Source organism: Mobula hypostoma, chromosome X2 (genome assembly GCF_963921235.1).
Source record: "Mobula hypostoma chromosome X2, sMobHyp1.1, whole genome shotgun sequence".
Classification (NCBI taxonomy): domain Eukaryota; kingdom Metazoa; phylum Chordata; class Chondrichthyes; order Myliobatiformes; family Myliobatidae; genus Mobula; species Mobula hypostoma.
The window spans coordinates 47,826,864-47,847,587 of NC_086129.1; the positions used below are offsets into that span (position 1 = coordinate 47,826,864).

The 20,724-nt window shown below is 43.1% G+C and overlaps 1 protein-coding gene across 9 annotated transcripts in view; it reads right to left on the minus strand.

The window, feature by feature from the left end:
- sik3 (SIK family kinase 3) overlaps positions 1 to 20,724 on the minus strand; it is a 482,160-nt gene that overhangs the window by 287,324 nt on the left and 174,112 nt on the right. For all 9 annotated transcript variants that reach the window (XR_010016690.1, XR_010016689.1, XR_010016691.1 and 6 more), the window contains exon 2: positions 15,309 to 15,425. Coding sequence is in view for 5 of the 9 variants with exons in the window: in XM_063038656.1 (XP_062894726.1) it covers positions 15,309 to 15,425 (117 nt within the window). In the remaining 4 variants the exon portion in view is untranslated. The remainder of the gene's footprint in view (positions 1 to 15,308; positions 15,426 to 20,724) is intronic.

Sequence of the window (20,724 nt, forward strand, 5' to 3'; positions counted from 1 at the left end):
GCTTCCAGGAATGAAAGGGTTATCATACGAAGAATGTTTCATGGCTCTGGGTCTGTACTCGCTGGAATTCAGAAGGATGAGGGGGGGATCTCATTGAAACCTTTCAAAAGTTGAAAGGGCTAGACAGAGTAGATGTGGAAAGGATGTTTCCCATGGTGGGAGAGTCCAGGACAAGAGGATATAGGCTCAAGATAGAGGGGCGCCCTTTCAAAACAGAGATGCGGAGAAATTCTTTTCGCCAAAGGGTGGTGAATTTGTGGAATTTGTTGCCACATGCAGCTGTGGAGTCCAGGTCATTTGGAGTATTTAAGGCAGTGATAAATAGGTTATTGATTGGACATGGCAGCAAAGGTTCTGGGGAGAATGCCGGTAACTAGGGTTGAGAAGGAGATAGAAAAAAAGATCAGCTATGATTGAATGGCGGAGCAGACTCGATGGGCCAGATGGCCTAATTCTGCTCCTATGTCTTATGGTCTATGGCTACACGGGAGGAAAGGGTTAGATTGATCTTACAGCAGGTTTTAAGGTCAGCACAACATAACGGGCTGAATGGTCTATGCTGGGCTGTAGTTTTCTGTGTTCTATTATGGCACAGAATTAAGCCATTTACCTTGTCACAACCACACTAATTAACTTCAGCTTCCCAACTCCTGTTCCATTGTTCTTTAAGTTATGTTTCCATTATTCATCAAGCTATTTTTTTAAAAATGTGGCGAGCATTACAGCCTCCATTGTTTGAGGCAGTAAGTTCCAAATACACCATTAGCTGTTGAAGAAAATTTATCAGTTCTCCTCTAATGATTCTACTAATTAACATAGCTATATCCTTCACTTACTGACTTCTCTGATACAGGACATAGGTCCTTTTGTTTCCTGTGTAGGACTCTCAAAATTTTAAATTACTTGATGATTATTTAACCGTATAACCATATAACAATTACAGCACGGAAACAGGCCATCTCAGCCCTTCTAGTCCGTGCCGAATGCTTACTCTCACCTAGTCCCACCGACCTGCACTCAGCCCATAACCCTCCATTCCTTTCCTGTCCATATACCTATCCAATTTTACTTTAAATGACAACATCGAACCTGCCTCTACCACTTCTGCTGGAAGCTCGTTCCACACAGCTACCACTCTGAGTAAAGAAGTTCCCCCTCATGTTTCCCCTAAACTTTTGCCCCCTAACTCTTAACTCATGTCCTCTTGTTTGAATCTCCCCCACTCTCAATGGAAAAAGTCTATCCACTTCAACTTTATCAATCCCCCTCATAATTTTAAATACCTCTATCAAGTCCCCCCTCAACCTTCTACACTCCAAAGAATAAAGACCCAACTTGTTCAACCTTTCTCTGTAACTTAGGGGATGAAACCCAGGTAATACTCTAGTAAATCTCCTCTGTATTCTCTCTACTTTGTTGACATCTTTCCTATAATTCGGTGACCAGAACCGTACACAATACTCCAATGCCTTACCAATGCCTTGTACAATTTCAACATTACATCCCAACTCCTATACTCAATGCTCTGATTTATAAAGGCCAGCATACCAAAAGCTTTCTTCACCACCCGATCCACATGAGATTCCACCTTCAGGGAACTATGCACCATTATTCCTAGATCCCTCTGTTCTACTGCATTCTTCAATGTCCTACCATTTACCATGTATGTCCTATTTTGATTAGTCCTACCAAAATGTAGCACCTCACATTTATCAGCATTAAACTCCTTTCTTTCTTTTCAAATCTTTTTATTGTTGTATTATACAAAAGAAATAACATGAGTACATCGAAGTAACAACACTTACAATGTCTCAAAGAAAAAAAACATTACCTTAAGAAAGATTGAAAAAAAATTTTGTGATAATAAAAAACCTACTAAGCAGAAAAAATAGGAAAAAACCCTATTAGGTGTGCAATCTCGGAGCCATGTGTCATACAAAAAGCTTCTAAAGATAACATCAAACTGCCAGAAAGGAAGAAAAATATACCAAAAATTTACAATTAGATCGTGGAGAAAATTTATCAATTAGCTCAAATGATAATAACGAGCAAAATGAACCCCATCTTTTCTCAAAATCAAATAAAGGTTCAAAGGTTCGACTTCTAATTTCCTCCAAACTAAGACAGAGCATCACTTGAGAGAATCATTGTGACAAAGTGGGAGGTGATGTATTTTTCCACTTCAACAAAATGGCCCTCCTAACTATCAATATAACAAATGCAATAACATGTTGGTCAGACATAGAAATACCATGAATATTTTGAGGAATTATTCCAAAAAGCACAGTTAATTTATTAGGTTGCAGATTAATTTTAAGTGCTTTAGAAATTGTTGAAAAAACTGATTTCCAGAACTGTTCCAATATAGAACAAGACCAAAACATATGTGTCAGTGTAGCTATCTCAGTTTTACATCTATCACAATAACTATCAACATTGGAAAATATTTTAGAGAGTCTCTCCTTCGTCAAATGGTAAAGATGTACAATTTTAAATTGAGTCAGTGAATGACTAGCACAATCGAAGAAGAGTTAACCAACTTCAAAATGGGCGTCCAATCCTCCATCATAAAAGTCAAATTGAGTTCTTTTTCCCAATCCTGTTTAATCTTAGATAAAGGACGCTTATCCCATTGTAATAATAAATTATAAATTCTTCAAATAGAACCCTTTGTCGAAGGGTTCATACTCATAACAGCATCTAACAGATCAGACTCCAATATATAAAGAAAATTACTTAAATATTTTTGTAAGAAATGTCCAACTTGAAGGTATGGCAAAAAGTGTGAATATGAAAGAGAATATTTATCAATTAATTGTTCAAAAGACATCAATCTATCGTCTTTGAATAAATCCAAAAAAGAATTAATACCTTTATTTTTGCAAAGTAAAAAAAATTGGTTCACTTAAAGAAGGCTTAATAAAGTAATTTTGGTAAATTAAACTGCAAAGTTTAAATTTTTTAAGATTAAAAAAATTACGGAACTGGAGCCAAATTTGTAAAAACTGCTTAATCACAGGGTATAGGTTTAAATTAGCAACTTTAGCTAATTAGATAGGTAAAGCAACTCCCAATAACCAGGTTACATAAAACTATTTCACAGCTTTCAGTTCCAGGTCTACCCAAATTGGCCGATCATTTTTATCAACCCAATATAACCAAAAGGACATGTATCGCACATTAACAGCCCAATAATACATTCTTAAATAAGGCAAAGCAAGACCTCCATCCTTCTTCAACTTTTGTAAGTAACATTTGCTAATTCTTGGTCTTTTATTATTCCAAATAAAAGATAAAATAATAGAATTGATCCGATGAAAATGGAGTCAAGTTAGGAAAAGGGGAAGCACTACAAAATCTAGGTGTTCTTGTACATCAGTCACAGAAAGCAAACATGCAAGTACAGCAGGCAGTGAAAAAAGAGATGGATAGAGCTCTTAAAGATAGTGGAATCAAAGGTTAAGGGGATAAGGCAGGAACTGGATACTGATAGTGGATGATCAGCCATGATCACAGTGAATGGCGGTGCTGGCTCAAAGGGTCATAGAAAACATAGAAACATAGAAAATAGGTGCAGGAGTAGGCCATTCGGCCCTTCGAGCCTGCACCGCCATTTATTATGATCATGGCTGATCATCCAACTCAGAACCCCGCCCCAGCCTTCCCTCCATACCCCCTGATCCCCGTAGCCACAAGGGCCATATCTAACTCCCTCTTAAATATAGCCAATGAACTGGCCTCAACTGTTTCCTGTGGCAGAGAATTCCACAGATTCACCACTCTCTGTGTGAAGAAGTTTTTCCTAATCTCGGTCCTAAAAGGCTTCCCCTTTATCCTCAAACTGGGACCCCTTGTTCTGGACTTCCCCAACATCGGGAACAATCTTCCTGCATCTAGCCTGTCCAATCCCTTTAGGATTTTATACGTTTCAATCAGATCCCCCCTCAATCTTCTAAATTCCAACGAGTACAAGCCCAGTTCATCCAGTCTTTCTTCATATGAAAGTCCTGCCATCCCAGGAATCAATCTGGTGAACCTTCTTTGTACACCCTCTATGGCAAGGATGTCTTTCCTCAGATTAGGGGACCAAAACTGCACACAATACTCCAGGTGTGGTCTCACCAAGGCCTTATACTACTGCAGTAGTACCTCCCTGCTCCTGGACTCGAATCCTCTCGCTATAAATGCCAGCATACCATTCGCCTTTTTCACCGCCTGCTGTACCTGCATGCCCACTTTCAATGACTGGTGTATAATGACACCCAGGTCTCGTTGCACCTCCCCTTTTCCTAATCGGCCACCATTCAGATAATAATCTGTTTTCCTATTTTTGCCACCAAAGTGGATAACTTCACATTTATCCACATTAAATTGCATCTGCTATGAATTTGCCCACTCACCCAACCTATCCAAGTCACTCTGCATCCTCTCAGCATCCTCCTCACAGCTAACACTGCCACCCAGCTTCGTGTCATCCGCAAACTTGGAGATGCTGCATTTAATTCCCTCATCCAAGTCATTAATATATATTGTAAACAACTGGGGTCCCAGCACTGAGCCTTGCGGTACCCCACTAGTCACCGCCTGCCATTCTGAAAACGTCCCGTTTATTCCCACTCTTTGCTTCCTGTCTGCTAACCAATTCTCCATCCACATCAATACCTTACCCCCAATACCGTGTGCTTTAAGTTTGCACACTAATCTCCTGTGTGGGACCTTGTCAAAAGCCTTCTGAAAATCCAAATATACCACATCCACTGGTTCTCCCCTATCCACTCTACTAGTTACATCCTCAAAAAATTCTATGAGATTCGTCAGACATGATTTTCCTTTCACAAATCCATGCTGACTTTGTCCGATCATTTCACCGCTTTCCAAATGTGCTGTTATCACATCTTTGATAACTGACTCCAGCAGTTTCCCCACCACCGACGTTAGGCTAACCGGTCAAAAATTCCCCGGTTTCTCTCTCCCTCCTTTTTTAAAAAGTGGGGTTACATTAGCCACCCTCCAATCCTCAGGAACTAGTCCAGAATCTAACGAGTTTTGAAAAATTATCACTAATGCATCCACTATTTCTTGGGCTACTTCCTTAAGCACTCTAGGATGCAGACCATCTGGCCCTGGGGATTTATCTGCCTTCAATCCCTTCAATTTACCTAACACCACTTCCCTACTAACATGTATTTCGCTCAGTTCCTCCATCTCACTGGACCCTCTGTCCCCTACTATTTCTGGAAGATTATTTATGTCCTCCTTTGTGAAGACAGAACCAAAGTAATTATTCAATTGGTCTGCCATGTCCTTGCTCCCCATAATCAATTCACCTGTTTCTGTCTGCAGGGGACCTACATTTGTCTTTACCAGTCTTTTCCTTTTTACATATCTATAAAAGCTTTTACAGTCAGTTTTTATGTTCCCTGCCAGTTTTCTCTCATAATCTCTTTTCCCCTTCCTAATTAAGCCCTTTGTCCTCCTCTGCTGAACTCTGAATTTCTCCCAGTCCTCAGGTGAGCCACTTTCTCTGGCTAATTTGTATGCTTCTTCTTTGGAAATGATACTATCCCTAATTTCTCTTGTCAGCCACAGGTGCACTACCTTCCTTGATTTATTCTTTTGCCAAACTGGGATGAACAATTGTTGTAGTTCATCCATGCAACCTTTAAATGCTTGCCATTGCATATCCACCATCAATCCTTTAAGTGTCATTTGCCAGTCTATCTTAGCTAATTCACATCTCATACCTTCAAAGTTACCCCTCTTTAAGTTCAGAACCTTTGTTTCTGAATTAACTATGTCACTCTACATCTTAATGAAGAATTCCACCATATTATGGTCACTCTTACCCAAGGGGCCTCTCACGACAAGATTGCTAATTAACCCTTCCTCATTGCTCAAAACCCAGTCCAGAATAGCCTGCTCTCTAGTTGGTTCCTCGACATGTTGGTTCAAAAAACCATCCCGCATACATTCCAAGAAATCCTCTTCCTGAGCACCTTTACCAATTTGGTTCACCCAATCTACATGTAGATTGAAGTCACCCATTATAACCGAATGGCCTACTCCTGCACCTATTGTCTATTAAAAAACTTCCTAGTCAAAAAAACAGGGATAAATATAAATAAACATAAACATTTTGGTAAAATCATTTTAACTATATTAATACGACCACAACTAAAGATGTAAATGGATTCCATCTACCAAATAAATACTTCATAGACACTACTAAGAGAACAAAATTGGCTTTATAAGGATCCTTAGGTTTTATAGTAATTATAACCCTGGGTCCAGACCGATCCTTCTCCATAATTATATTGAAACTACAGGTTTCCCCCGCCATCCGAAGGTAGAGCATTCCTATGAAACGGTTCGTAAAGAATGTCATAAAGGGAAGAAGCAATTACTATTTATTTATATGGGAAAAATTTGTGAGTGTTCGCAGACCCAAAAATAACCAACCAAATCATGCCAAATACCACATAAAACCTAAAATAACAGTAAAAGTAAAAGCAGGAATGATATGATAAATACACAGCCTATATAAAGTAGAAATACTTCTCTACAATCATTGCCGCACTGTTCTCCGTAGCAAAAATCTCTCGCAAGCGCTCTCGGCAGAAACACTCTCTCCAGTAACCTTTAAGCTATGAAGCTGCCAAATCATATAGACATAGACATATAAAAGTACAGCACAGTACAGGCCCTTCGGCCCACAATGTTGTGCCGACCCTCAAACCCTGCCTCCCATATAAGCCCCCACCTTAGATTCCTCCATATACCTGTCTAGTAGTCTCTTAAACTTCACTAGTGCATCTGCCTCCACCACTGACTCAGGCAGTGCATTCCATGCACCAACCAGTCTCTGAGTAAAAAACCTTCCTCTAATATCCCCCTTGAACTTCCCACCCCTTACCTTAAAGCTATGTCCTCTTGTACTGAGCAGTGGTGCCCTGGGGAAGAGGTGCTGGCTATCCACTCTATCTATTCCTCTTATTATCTTGTACACCTCTATCATGTCTCCTCTCATATTCCTTCTCTCCAAAGAGTAAAGCCCTAGCTCCCTTACTCTCTGATCATAATGCATACTTTCTAAACCAGGCAGCATCCTGGTAAATCTCCTCTGTACCCTTTCCAATGCTTCCACATCCTTCCCATAGTGAGGTGACCAGAACTGGACACAATACTCCAAGTGTGGCCTAACCAGAGTTTTATAGAGCTGCATCATTACATCGCGACTCTTAAACTCTATCCCTCGACTTATGAAAGCTAACATCCCATAAGCTTTCTTAACTACCCTATCCACCTGTGAGGCAACTTTCAGGGATCTGTGGACATGTACCCCGAGATCCCTCTGCTCCTCCACACTACCAAGTATCCTGCCATTTACTTTGTACTCTGCCTTGGAGTTTGTCCTTCCAAAGTATACCACCTCACACTTCTCCGGGTTGAACTCCATCTGCCACTTCTCAGCCCACTTCTGCATCCTATCAATGTCTCTCTGCAATCTTCGACAATCCTCTACACCATCTACAAAACCACCAACTTTTGTGTCGTCTTCAAACTTGCCAACCCACCCTTCTACCCCCACATCCAGGTCGTTAATAAAAATCACGAAAAGTAGAGGTCCCAGAACAGATCCTTGTGGGACACCACTAGTCACAATCCTCCAATCTGAATGTACTCCCTCCACCACCACTCTCTGCCTTCTGCAGGCAAGCCAATTCTGAATCCACCTGGCCAAACTTCCCTGGATCCCATGCCTTCTGACTTTCTGAATAAGCCTACCGTGTGAAACCTTGTCAAATGCCTTACTAAAATCCATACAGATCACATCCACTGCACTACCCTCATCTATATGCAAACAACAGGAATTCTGCAGATGCTGGAAATTCAAGCAACATACATCAAAGTTGCTGGTGAACGCAACAGGCCAAGCAGCATCTATAGGAAGAGGTGCAGTCGACGTTTCAGGCCGAGACCCTTCGTCAGGACTAACTGAAGGAAGAGTGAGTAAGGGATTTGAAAGCTGGAGGGGGAGGGGGAGATGCAAAATGATAGGAGAAGACAGGAGGGGGAGGGATGGAGCCGAGAGCTGGACAGGTGATAGGCAAAAGGGGATACGAGAGGATCATGGGACAGGAGGTCCGGGAAGAAAGACAAGGAGCAGGGGTGACCCAGAGGATGGGCAAGAGGTATATTCAGAGGGACAGAGGGAGGAAACGGAGAGTGAGAGAAAGAATGTGTGCATAAAAACGAGTAACAGATGGGGTACGAGGGGGAGGTGGGGCCTTAGCGGAAGTTAGAGAAGTCAATGTTCATGCCATCAGGTTGGAGGCCACCCAGACGGAATATAAGGTGTTGTTCCTCCAACCTGATGTCCAGTCCTTATATACTTCCATCCCCTATCAGAAAGGTCTCAAAGCTCTACGCTTCTTTTTGGATTCCAGACCTAATCAGTTCCCCTCCACCACCACTCTGCTCCATCTAGCGGAATTAGTCCTTACTCTTAATAATTTCTCCTTTGGCTCCTCCCACTTCCTCCAAACTAAAGGTGTAGCTATGGGCACCCGTATGGGTCCTAGCTATGCCTGCCTTTTTGTTGGGTTTGTGGAACAATCTATGTTCCGTGCCTATTCTGGTATCTGTCCCCCACTTTTCCTTCGCTACATCGACGACTGCATTGGTGCTGCTTCCTGCACGCATGCAGAACTCGTTGACTTTATTAACTTTGCCTCCAACTTTCACCCTGCCCTCAAGTTTACCTGGTCCATTTCCGACACCTCCCTCCCCTTTCTAGATCTTTCTGTCTCTGTCTCTGGAGACAGCTTATCCACTGATGTCTACTATAAGCCTACTGACTCTCACAGCTATCTGGACTATTCCTCTTCTCACCCTGTCTCTTGCAAAAACGCAATCCCCTTCTCGCAATTCCTCCGTCTCCGCCGCATCTGCTCTCAGGATGAGGCTTTTCATTTTAGGACGAGGGAGATGTCTTCCTTTTTTAAAGAAAGGGGCTTCCCTTCCTCCACTATCAACTCTGCTCTTAAACGCATCTCCCCCATTTCACGTACATCTGCTCTCACTCCATCCTCCCACCACTCCACTAGGAATAGGGTTCCCCTGGTCCTCACCTACCACCCCACCAGCCTCCGGGTCCAACATATTATTCTCCGTAACTTCCGCCACCTCCAACGGGATCCCACCACTAAGCACATCTTTCCCTCCCCCCATCTCTCTGCATTCCGCAGGGATCGCTCCCTACACAACTCCCTTGTCCATTCGTCCCCCCCATCCCTCCCCACTGATCTCCCTCCTGGCACTTATCCGTGTAAGCAAAACAAGTGCTACACATGCCCTTACACTTCCTCCCTTACCACCATTCAGGGCCCCAAACAGTCCTTCCAGGTGAGGCATCACTTCACCTGTGAGTCGACTGGGGTGATATACTGCGTCCAGTGCTCCCGATGTGGCCTTTTATATATTGGTGAGACCCGACGCAGACTGGGAGACCGCTCTGCTGAACATCTACGCTCTGTCCGCCAGAGAAAGCAGGATCTCCCAGTGGCCACACATTTTAATTCCACATCCCATTCCCATTCTGACATGTCTATCCACGGCATCCTCTACTGTAAAGATGAAGCCACACTCAGGTTGGAGGAACAACACCTTATATTCCATGTGGGTAGCCTCCAACCTGATGGCATGAACATTAACTTCTCTAACTTCCGCTAAGGCCCCACCTCCCCCTCGTACCCCATCTGTTACTCATTTTTATGCACACATTCTTTCTCTCACTCTCCTTTTTCTCCCTCTGTCCCTCTGAATATACCTCTTGCCCATCCTCTGGGTCACCCCCCCCCTTGTCTTTCTTCCCGGACCTCCTGTCCCATGATCCTCTCGTATCCCCTTTTGCCTATCACCTGTCCAGCTCTCGGCTCCATCCCTCCCCCTCCTGTCTTCTCCTATCATTTTGCATCTCCCCCTCCCCCTCCAGCTTTCAAATCCCTTACTCACTCTTCCTTCAGTTAGTCGTGACGAAGGGTCTCGGCCTGAAACGTCGACTGCACCTCTTCCTATAGATGCTGCTTGGCCTGTTGCGTTCACCAGCAACTTTGATGTATGTTACCCTCATCTATATGCCTGGTCACCTACTCAAAGAACTCTATCAGGCTTGTTAGACACGATCTGCCCTTCACAAAGCCATGCTGACTGTCCCTGATCAGACCATGATTATCTAAATGGTCAGAGATCCTACCTCTAAGAATCTTTTCCAACAGCTTTCCCACCACAGACATAAGGCTCACTGGTCTATAATTACCCAGACTATCCCTACTACCTTTTTTGAACAAGGGGACAACATTCGCCTCCGTCCAATCCTCCGGTACCATTCCCGTGGACAACGAGGACATAAAGATCCTAGCCAGAGGCTCAGCAATCTCTTCCCTAGCCTCGTGGAGCAGCCTGGGGAATATTCCGTCAGGCCCCGGGGACTTATCCGTCCTAATGTGTTTTAACAACTCCAACACCTCCTCTCCCTTAATATCAACATGCTCCAAAACATCAACCTCACTCATATCAAATAACGCATAAAAATACACAGCCTATATAAAGTAGAAATAATGTATGTACAAGTGTTGTACCACTTATGGGAGTCTGGAAGACAGCACCGAGCACACTGATGATGGCTTGTTAGGCTGAGTCGTCGGAGGTTTGGGTGGTGGGGTGGACCCCAACCTCCAGGGCGCCGACTGATACTGATCCACGAAGAATGCAGGGGTACAGCAGTGGCCGGGACACACCCAGCACATCTTTAAGAAAAAAACCTCATAGGCGACGCAATCGTCAATCACCTCTGATCTGGGCCAGCATTTATGTGCCAGGCGGCACCTAATTAATTAGCTTGTTTATTTCGGCTTTTTTCTTAAAGGTGTGCTGGGTGTGTCCCGGCTACCGCTGCATTCTCCGCGGCAATGTATCAGTCCGCGGCCCGGGGTTTGGGGTGGTTGGTGGGACACTGGGGTGTCATCTCATCGTCGTCTATTTCCATCAGGGCAGGCAGGTCATCATCTTCTATATCTGCCTGCCTTGATGTCGAAGGTCAAGATTCGTCGTCTGCTGTGGCTGATGTGGAAGGCTTGCTTGACTGCTTAGCCTCGCGCATTTTTCTATCATACACTTCTTTGTAAGCACTCAAACCATCTTGTAAATATGCCCTAAACCGATGTACCCTTTCAACATTAAAGTCGTACTTTTCTACAATCATTGCAGCGAAAATCTCACGCAGTTGCTTCACGTTCAGTTCCTGGACGACTTCAATTTCGATCCATTCGCTACTGCATTCGGTTTCGATTGTTATCCTTTCCACTTCCAATTGCATCAGCTCTTCATCTATCAGTTCTTGGTCATGGGATGCCAAAACCTCTTCAACATCATCTTCAACAACAGGAATTCTGCAGATGCTGGAAATTCAAGCAACACACATCAAAGTTGCTGGTGAACGCAGCAGGCCAGGCAGCATCTCTAGGAAGAGGTGCAGTCGACGTTTCAGGCCGAGACCCTTCGTCAGGACTAACTGAAGGAAGAGTGAGTAAGAGATTTGAAAGTTGGAGGGGGAGGGGGAGATCTAAAATGATAGGAGAAGACAGGAGGGGGAGGGATGGAGCCAAGAGCTGGACAGGTGATAGGCAAAAGGGATACGAGAGGATCACGGGACAGGAGGTCCGGGAAGAAAGACAAGGAGGTGGGGGGGAACCCAGAGGAAGGGCAAGGGGTATATTCAGAGGGACAGAGGGAGAAAAAGGAGTGAGAGAGAAAGGATGTGTGTATAAAAATAAGTAACAGATGGGGTACGAGGGGGAGGTGGGGCATTAGCGGAAGTTAGAGAAGTCGGTGTTCATGCCATCAGGTTGGAGGCTACCCAGACGGAATATAAGGTGTTGTTTCTCCAACCTGAGTGTGGCTTCATCTTTACAGTAGAGGAGGCCGTGGATAGACATGTCAGAATGGGAATGGGATGTGGAATTAAAATGTGTGGCCACTGGGAGATCCTGCTTTCTCTGGCGGACAGAGCGTAGGTGTTCAGCAAAGCGGTCTCCCAGTCTGCGTCGGGATACCCTTACACTTCCTCCCTTACCACCATTCAGGGCCCCAAACAGTCCTTCCAGGTGAGGCAACACTTCACCTGTGAGTCGGCTGGGGTGATATACTACGTCTGGTGCTCCCGATGTGGCCTTTTATATATTGGCGAGACCCGACGCAGACTGGGAGACCGCTTTGCTGAACACCTACACTCTGTCCGCCAGAGAAAGCAGGATCTCCCAGTGGCCACACATTTTAATTCCACATCCCATTCCCATTCTGACGTGTCTATCCACGGCCTCCTCTACTGTAAAGATGAAGCCACACTCAGGTTGGAGGAACAACACTTTATATTCCGTCTGGGTAGCCTCCAACCTGATAGCATGAACATTGACTTCTCTAACTTCCGCTAATGCCCCACCTCCCCCTCGTACCCCATCTATTACTTGTTTTTATACACACATTCTTTCTCTCACTCTCCTTTTTCTCCCTCTGACTATACCCCTTGCCCATCCTCTGGGTTCCCTCCCACCTCCTTGTCTTTCTTCCCGGACCTCCTGTCCCATGATCCTCTCGTATCCCTTTTCCTATCACCTGTCCAGCTCTTGGCTCCATCCCTCCCCCTCCTGTCTTCTCCTATCATTTTGGATCTCCCCCTCCCCCTCCAACTTTCAAATCCCTTACTCACTCTTCCTTCAGTTAGTCCTGACGAAGGGTCTCAGCCTGAAACGTCGACTGTACCTCTTCTTAGAGATGCTGCCTGGCCTGCTGCGTTCACCAGCAACTTTGATGTGTGTTGCATCATCATCTTCGTCAACTTCCACAAGCCAAACTCACCTTGTCCTTACTTTGTTCACCACGATCGAAACGCTTAATTATGCCTAGTTTTACGCTAAGTGTAACACCCTTATGAGCTCTTTTCGGCTTTTCCGATACCTTAGAACTCATCTTGCAAACAGCTGCTCACAGGCATGTTTTTAAGCAATGCCGGCGAGAATGCAGTTCCGAATCCAGGAGAGGAGCAGCTGCTCAGGGCGCGCGCTGCATTTTATAGTGCGCTGCTTTTTTTCGTACGCTGCCTTTCTTCGCGCACTGCCTTTTATGTAACAGTGAAAACACCTTCTGTTACCGAAAACAGGTAACTAATGTAGGTCTTTCATAACAGTAAGGTTTCATAAAGCAAACGTTCAAAAAGCGGGGGACACCCGTAATGGCATTGTGATCACTGGACCCGAAGTGCTCCCCAACACATGCCTCCGTCACCTGACCTATCTCATTCCCTAATAGGAGATCCAACACTGTCCCTTCTCTAGTTGGTACCTCTATATTGCTGCAAAAAACTATCCTGCACACATTTTACAAAATCCAAACCATCCAGCCCTTTTACAGTATAGGCTTCCCGGTCTATGTGTGGAAAATTAAAATCTCCCACAATCACAACCTTGTGCTTACTACAAATATCTGCTATCTCCTTACAAATTTGTTCCTCCGCTTCTCGCTCCCCATTAGGTGCTCTATAATACACCCCTATAAGTGTTACTACACCTTTCCCATTCCTCAATTCCACCCAAATAGCCTCCCTAGACGAGCCCTCTAATCTATCCTGCCAGAGCACCACTGTAATATTTTCTCTGACAAGCAATGCAACACCTCCCCCTCTTGTCCCTCCGATTCTATCACACCTGAAGCAACGAAATTCAGGAATATTTAGTTGCCAGTCACACCCCTCCTGCAACCATGTTTCACTAATAGCTACCACATCATACTTCCAGGTATCAGTCCATGCTCTAAGCTCATCCACCTTTCTTATAATGCTCCTAGCATTAAAATAAATGCATTTAAGAAATTTTCCACCTCTTACTCTCTGTTTATCACTAACAGTGCAAACAGCTTTATTATTTTCTTTTTCTTCCTTCTCCCCTACATCTGTTCCTACGCTCTGGTTCCCCTCCCCCCTTGTATCTAGTTTAAATCCACTGGAGCCTCTCTCGCAAACCTACCTGCAAGGATATTTGTCCCCCTTCAGTTCAGATGTAAACCGTCCTGCTGGAACAGGTCCCACCTTCCCTGGAAAACTGCCCAATTATCTATAAATCTGAAGCCCTCCCTCCTGCACCATGTCTTCAGCCACGTGTTGATCTGCACTATCTTACTATTTCTAAACCCGGCTGCACGTGGCACTGGTAGCAATCCTGAGATTGCTATCCTGGAGGTCCTGTCCTTTATTTATTGTTTATTGAGATAAACTTCTGGCTCCATTTAACCCTAGGCTAATCACAGGAAAATTTACAAAGACCAATTAACATACTAACCAGTATGCATTCAGACTGTGGAAGGAAATTGGAGCACCCAGAGAAAACCCATGCATTCCACAGACAGGACATACAGGGTCCTTACAAGGAACACTGGAATTGAACTCCGAACTCTGAAGCACTGAGCTATAATAGCGTCGCCTCAAACGCTACACTACCCTTCCCTCAGTTCCGCTTGTTACAAAGTGGATAACCAGCATTGACCAATTTCCTAGTAGTTATAGGCACGTAAATTCATCCAGTGTAGGTGCCATGTTCTTTTGAATGACTGTAAATGAAAAAAATCAGTGCAGACACCTCGTGCAGATAATAGACTACCTTCATACAATTCTTTCAACAATTGCATCCTCCAAATTTTCATTTTCATTGTAACATTCAAGATGATTGATGACACCTTCAAATTCTCCATAGTTCCTATCTTGCTGAAGTCGTAAAATCATTTCATTTTCACTCTTGGCCGTTTCTGGCATCTCCAAGCCTCAATGCTCGAAACCGTAGACAGCAAAACAATCCTGAATTGCCTTACTGCTTATTTCTCGCCAACCATCAGTGACAAAACTCACTGCTTTTTGAACACCAACAAACGCAACTGATGCCTTTTAAAAACTTTTCACTCTGCACACAGTGTTGTGTTTAACAGCCACACAAGTACACGTGACTAATGCTAGTTAGAAACTGGCAAATGAATGACGGAGTTTTGGCTATTTTCTTGATTAGATTTTCTCCCTTAAGACTTGTCCCAAAAAAGTGGCTGCCTCGATTAACCGATGGCCCAATTAACTGAAATCTACTGTATTTGATACACTATTTCCAGTAAAAGTAGAAATATTTTGATCAGTATAACTGAGGTATTGAATGTAAGTCTATTAGAAAATAGCAGATGTAAATTAAATCTTATAAAATGCATAACTGTTTCACCTGATATAGTCTAATAATGTGAGGGTGTCTTAACATTTTCATGATTTGGACTTCTCTGAAGATCTTCTTCAAGTTTTCCTCTTCCAGTTGTGTCTTATCTACTATCTTTATAGCAACCTGTAAAGCAAAAATTATGAAAGTTAGAAAATTTAAGAGAATCTGTGCTATTATCACAGGTAATCAAATTGTATTTCCAACATGTCTTTTAAAAACACTATCTAAATAAATCCTTTTGTTCTGAGACTTGAGTATCTAATTGCAGCTTATTCTACTATTACTCTGTTTATATTGCATACATTTCCACAATCTCAAAATCCCATCAAGCAAATTACAAAAGGATTAGGACTGACAATTAAAGTAGTTTTAAGTGTTCACTTTTGTTAAAGCATTATTCCAAGACTTCAACATTGATGAGCTAAAAGCTGTTGGGTGCAGCACTAACTTCAGAAACAAAGAGCATCATAATTTGTATGTAGTCATTTCTAAAGAGGATAAAAAATGAACTCATTTCATAAAATATAACTATTACCATCTAATATTACATAGAATTAATCAATTTTTTTACAAGTTAACTTATTTACAAAAGGCATACTGTACAATATTTCTCTATCAATGAACATCATCCAAATTCTCTGAGCATCATCACATTCTGCTGTGTAACCTCATATCCCACATTAAGACAATGACTACCTTCAAAAGGTAATTTGTTGGCTAAAGTACCTTGTTGTGTGCCAAGTATTTGAAAAATGATTGATTTATTTCCTGCATATAAATTAAAAGTAATTTTATCCTCCATCCGAAGCATTTTCTGCAATTAACCTGGTTTCATTGACAGAAATCACTGTGGCTTTTGTCTCCAGACATTAATAACACTAGTTTACACACAAATTTAATTTGGCATACAATGCATGATTTTTGAGAGTCACCTACTCTGCCCTGACTCACCCTTGACTGAACAACTTCAAGCTAATGTTTGCTAAAATTTGTTTACGTCCAACGAAACTGCTTCACTGTGTAGGAGAAATGGACACTGCAGTAGTGCATAAATATGCAAAATAAAGTGGCATTTACCATGAATAGTACATCATGAAAACCAAGTTCATTATATCAGAACTCATTTTAATTCAGTATACAAGTTGCAATAAACCTTGCAGTCATATTTATCAGTTTATCAGCAGCACTGGGGCTCCACAGGGGACTGTCTTGTCTCTCTTTCTCTTCACCATTTACACCTCGGACTTCAACTACTGCACAGAGTCTTGTCATCTTCAGAGGTTTTCTGATGACTCTGCCATAGTTGGATGCATCAGCAAGGGAGATGAGGTTGAGTACAGGGCTACGGTAGGAAACTTTGTCACATGGTGTGAGCAGAATTATCTGCAGCTTAATGTGAAAAAGACTAAGGAGCTAGTGGTAGACCTGAGAAGAGCTAAGGTACCGGTGACCCCTGTTTCCATCCAGGGGGTTAGTGTGGACATGGTGGAGGATTACAAATACCTGGGGATACGAATTGACAATAAACTGGACTGGTCAAAGAACACTGAGGCTGTCTACAAGAAGGGTCAGAGCCATCTCTATTTCCTGAGGAGACTGAGGTCCTTTAACATCTGTCGGACGATGCTGAGGATGCTCTACGAGTCTGTGGTGGCCAGTGCTACCATGTTTGCTGTTGTGTGCTGGGGCTGCAGACACCAACAGAATCAACAAACTCATTCGGAAGGCCAGTGATGTTGTGGGGATGGAACTGGACTCTCTCACGGTGGTGTCTGAAAAGAGGATGCTGTCCAAGTTGCATGCCATCTTGGACAATATCTCCCATACACTACATAATGTACTGGTTGGGCACAGGAGTACATTCAGCCAGAGACTCATTCCACAGAGATGCAACACAGAGCGTCATAGGAAGTCATTCCTGCCTGTGGCCATCCAAGTTTACAACTCCTCCCTTGGAGGGTCAGACACCCTGAGCCAATAGGCTGGACCTGGACCTATTTCCTGGCATAATTTACATATTACTATTTAATTATTTATGGTTTTATTACTATTTAATTATTTATGGTGCAACTGTAACGAAAACCATTTTCCCCCAGGATCAATAAAGTATGACTATGACTATTAATGGAATTGTAAAAGTCTACAGAAATGGTCAGTCAGGATCAGGCAGCCAGCTTCATTAATCATGATCCCATGATTACCTTGCACCCTATCAACAAATTCACATTGAAATGGTCAAATGCCCAATACTAACACAAAAGTTATGCAAACAAGATCAATTGAACTTTCTGCATTCAGTCAGTCTATTCCTTTGGAGTGTTTTTTTGCTTCTTCTAGAGTCCATCAGGGTGATGATATGGTTTCATCTGTGGGTTCTAAGAGGGTTGGCAAGAGCTACACAGGTTCAACAGGCCCGAATGGAATAGAAGATTCATCCGTATGGATGGGCAAGCATTGTGGAAGGACCTGCACTCACTGGTTACTTTCATTGGGCACACACACTCCCAAAGAGATTCAACATAGAAACCATAGAAACTACAGCACAGAAACAGGCCTTTTGGCCCTTCTTGGCTGTGCCGAACCATCTTCTGCCTAGTCCCACTGACCTGCACACGGACCATATCCCCCCATACACCTCCCATCCATGTATCTGTCCAATTTATTCCTAAATGTTAAAAAAGAACCTGCATTTACCACCTCATCTGGCAGCTCATTCCATACTCCCACCACCCTCTGTGTGAAGAAGCCCCCCCTAATGTTCCCTTTTAAACTTTTCCCCCCTCACCCTTAACCCATGTCCTCTGTTTTTTTTCTCCCCTTGCCTCAGTGGAAAAAGCCTGCTTGCATTCACTCTATCTATACCCATCATAATTTTATATACCTCTATCAAATCTCCCCTCATTCTTCTACGCTCCAGGGAATAAAGTCCTAACCTATTCAACCTTTCTCTGTAACTGAGTTTCTCAAGTTCCAGCAACATCCTTGTAAACCTTCTCTGCACTCTTTCAACCTTATTTATATCCTTCCTGTAATTTGGTGACCAAAACTGAACATAATACTCCAGATTCGGCCTCACCAATGCCTTATACAACCTTATCATAACATTCCAGCTCTTATACTCAATACTCTGATTAATAAAGGCCAATGTACCAAAAGCTCTCTTTACGACCCTATCTACTTGTGACGTCACTTTTAGGGAATTTTGTATCTGTATTCCCAGATCCCTCTGTTCTACTGCACTCCTCAGTGCCTTACCATTAACCCTGTACGTTCTACCTTGGTTTGTCCTTCCAACGTGCAATACCTCACACTTGTCTGTATTAAACTCCATCTGCCATTTTTCAGCCCATTTTTCCAGCTAGTCCAAGTCCCTCTGCAGGCTCTGAAAACCTTCCTCACTGTCTACTACATCTCCAATCCTTGTATTATCAGCAGATTTGCTGATCCAATTTACCACATTACCATCCAGATCATTGATATAGATGACAAATAACAATGGACCCAGCACTGATCCCCGTGGCACACCACTAGTCACAGGCCTCCACTCAGAGAAGCAATTCTCTACCACCACTCTTTGGCTTCTTCCATCGAGCCAATGTATAATCCAATTTACCGCCTCTCCATGTATACCTAGCGACTGAATTTTCCTAACTAACCTCCCACGCGGGACCTTGTCAAAGGCTTTACTGAAATCCATGTAGACAATATCCACTGCCCTCCCTTCATCCACTTTCCTGGTAACCTCCTCGAAAAACTCCAAGAGATTGGTCAAACATGACCTACCACGCACAAAGCCATGTTGACTCTCCCTAATAAGTCCCTGTCTATCCAAATGCTTGTAGATTCTGTCTCTTAGTACTCCCTCCAATAACTTACCTACTACCGACATTAAACTCACCGGCCTATAATTTCCCGGATTACCTTTCGATCCTTTTTTAAACAACGGAACAACATGAGCCACTCTCCAATCCTCCAGCACCTCACCCGTAGACAGCGACATTTTAAATATTTCTGCCAGGGCCCCCTCAATTTCAACACTCGTCTCCTTCAAGGTCTGAGGGAACACTCTGTCAGGTCCCGGGGATTTATCCACTTTAATTTTCCTCAAGACAGCAAGCACCTCCTCCTTTTCAATCTGTACAGTTTCCATGATCTCACTACTTGATTCCCTCAATTCCATAGACTTCATGCCAGTTTCCTTAGTAAATACAGACGCAAAAAACCTATTTAAGATCTCCCCATTTCCTTTGGTTCCGCACATAGCCGACCACTCTGATCTTGAAGAGGACCAATTTTATCCCTTACAATCCTTTTGCTCTTAATATACCTGTAAAAGCTCTTTGGATTATCCTTCACTTTGACTGCCAAGGCAACCTCATGTCTTTTAGCCCTCCTGATTACTTTCTTAAGTATTTTCTTGCACTTCTTATACTCCTCAAGCACCTGATTTACTCCCTGTTCCCTATACATTTCATACAATTCCCTCTTCTTCTTTATCAGAGTTGCAATATCACTTGAGAACCAAGGTTCCTTATTCCTATTCAATTTGCCTTTAATCTTGACAGGAACATACAAACTCTGCACTCTCAAAATTTCCCCTTTGAAGGCTTCCCAACTACCAATCACATCTTTGCCAGAGAACAACCTGTCCCAATCCACGCTTTTTAGATCCTTTCTCATTTCTTCAAATTTGGCCTTCTTCCAGTTCAGAACCTCAACCCTAGGACCAGATCTATCCTTGTCCATGATCAAATTGAAACTAATGGTGTTATGATCACTGGAACCAAAGTGCTCCCCTACACAGACTTCCGTCACTTGTCCTAACTCATTTCCTAACAGGAGATCCAATGTTGCATCCCCTAGGTCCCTCTATATATTGATTTAGAAAACTTTCCTGAACACATTTTACAAACTCTAAACCATCTAGACCCCTAACAGTATGAGAGTCCCAATCAATGTATGGAAAATTAAAATCCCCTACCACCACAACTTTATGTTTCCTGCAGTTGCCTGCTATCTCTCTGCAGATTTTAATTGCAGAACATGATCAGTACTCTCCCAGATACCCCTATGAAATTGCAACAACTGTATCAAAGAGGTCTCACATTTTTAAAGATTGTTGAGAACATATTAAAAATCTTTGCATAGAAGCTCAAGTGTGTCATTGTCAGAAGTGAGGTGTCAGATCAGTGTCAGATATACAGTGTGGTCAATATGGCCCATCCATTAACCTGGCTGAGCACATCTGCAGTCTGGGTGTGCCTGGAAGACCACATTGATTGATACGTCCAATCTACCGCTCAACTTGGTGCACTGTGTGGAGACTAATTCAGTGGTCATTTTAATTGCTTTGAGATGCCTGCTATTAGTGGTCAAAGTTCCCAAATCTTACAGAGCAGTGATCATTTCTGCTGATAAATAA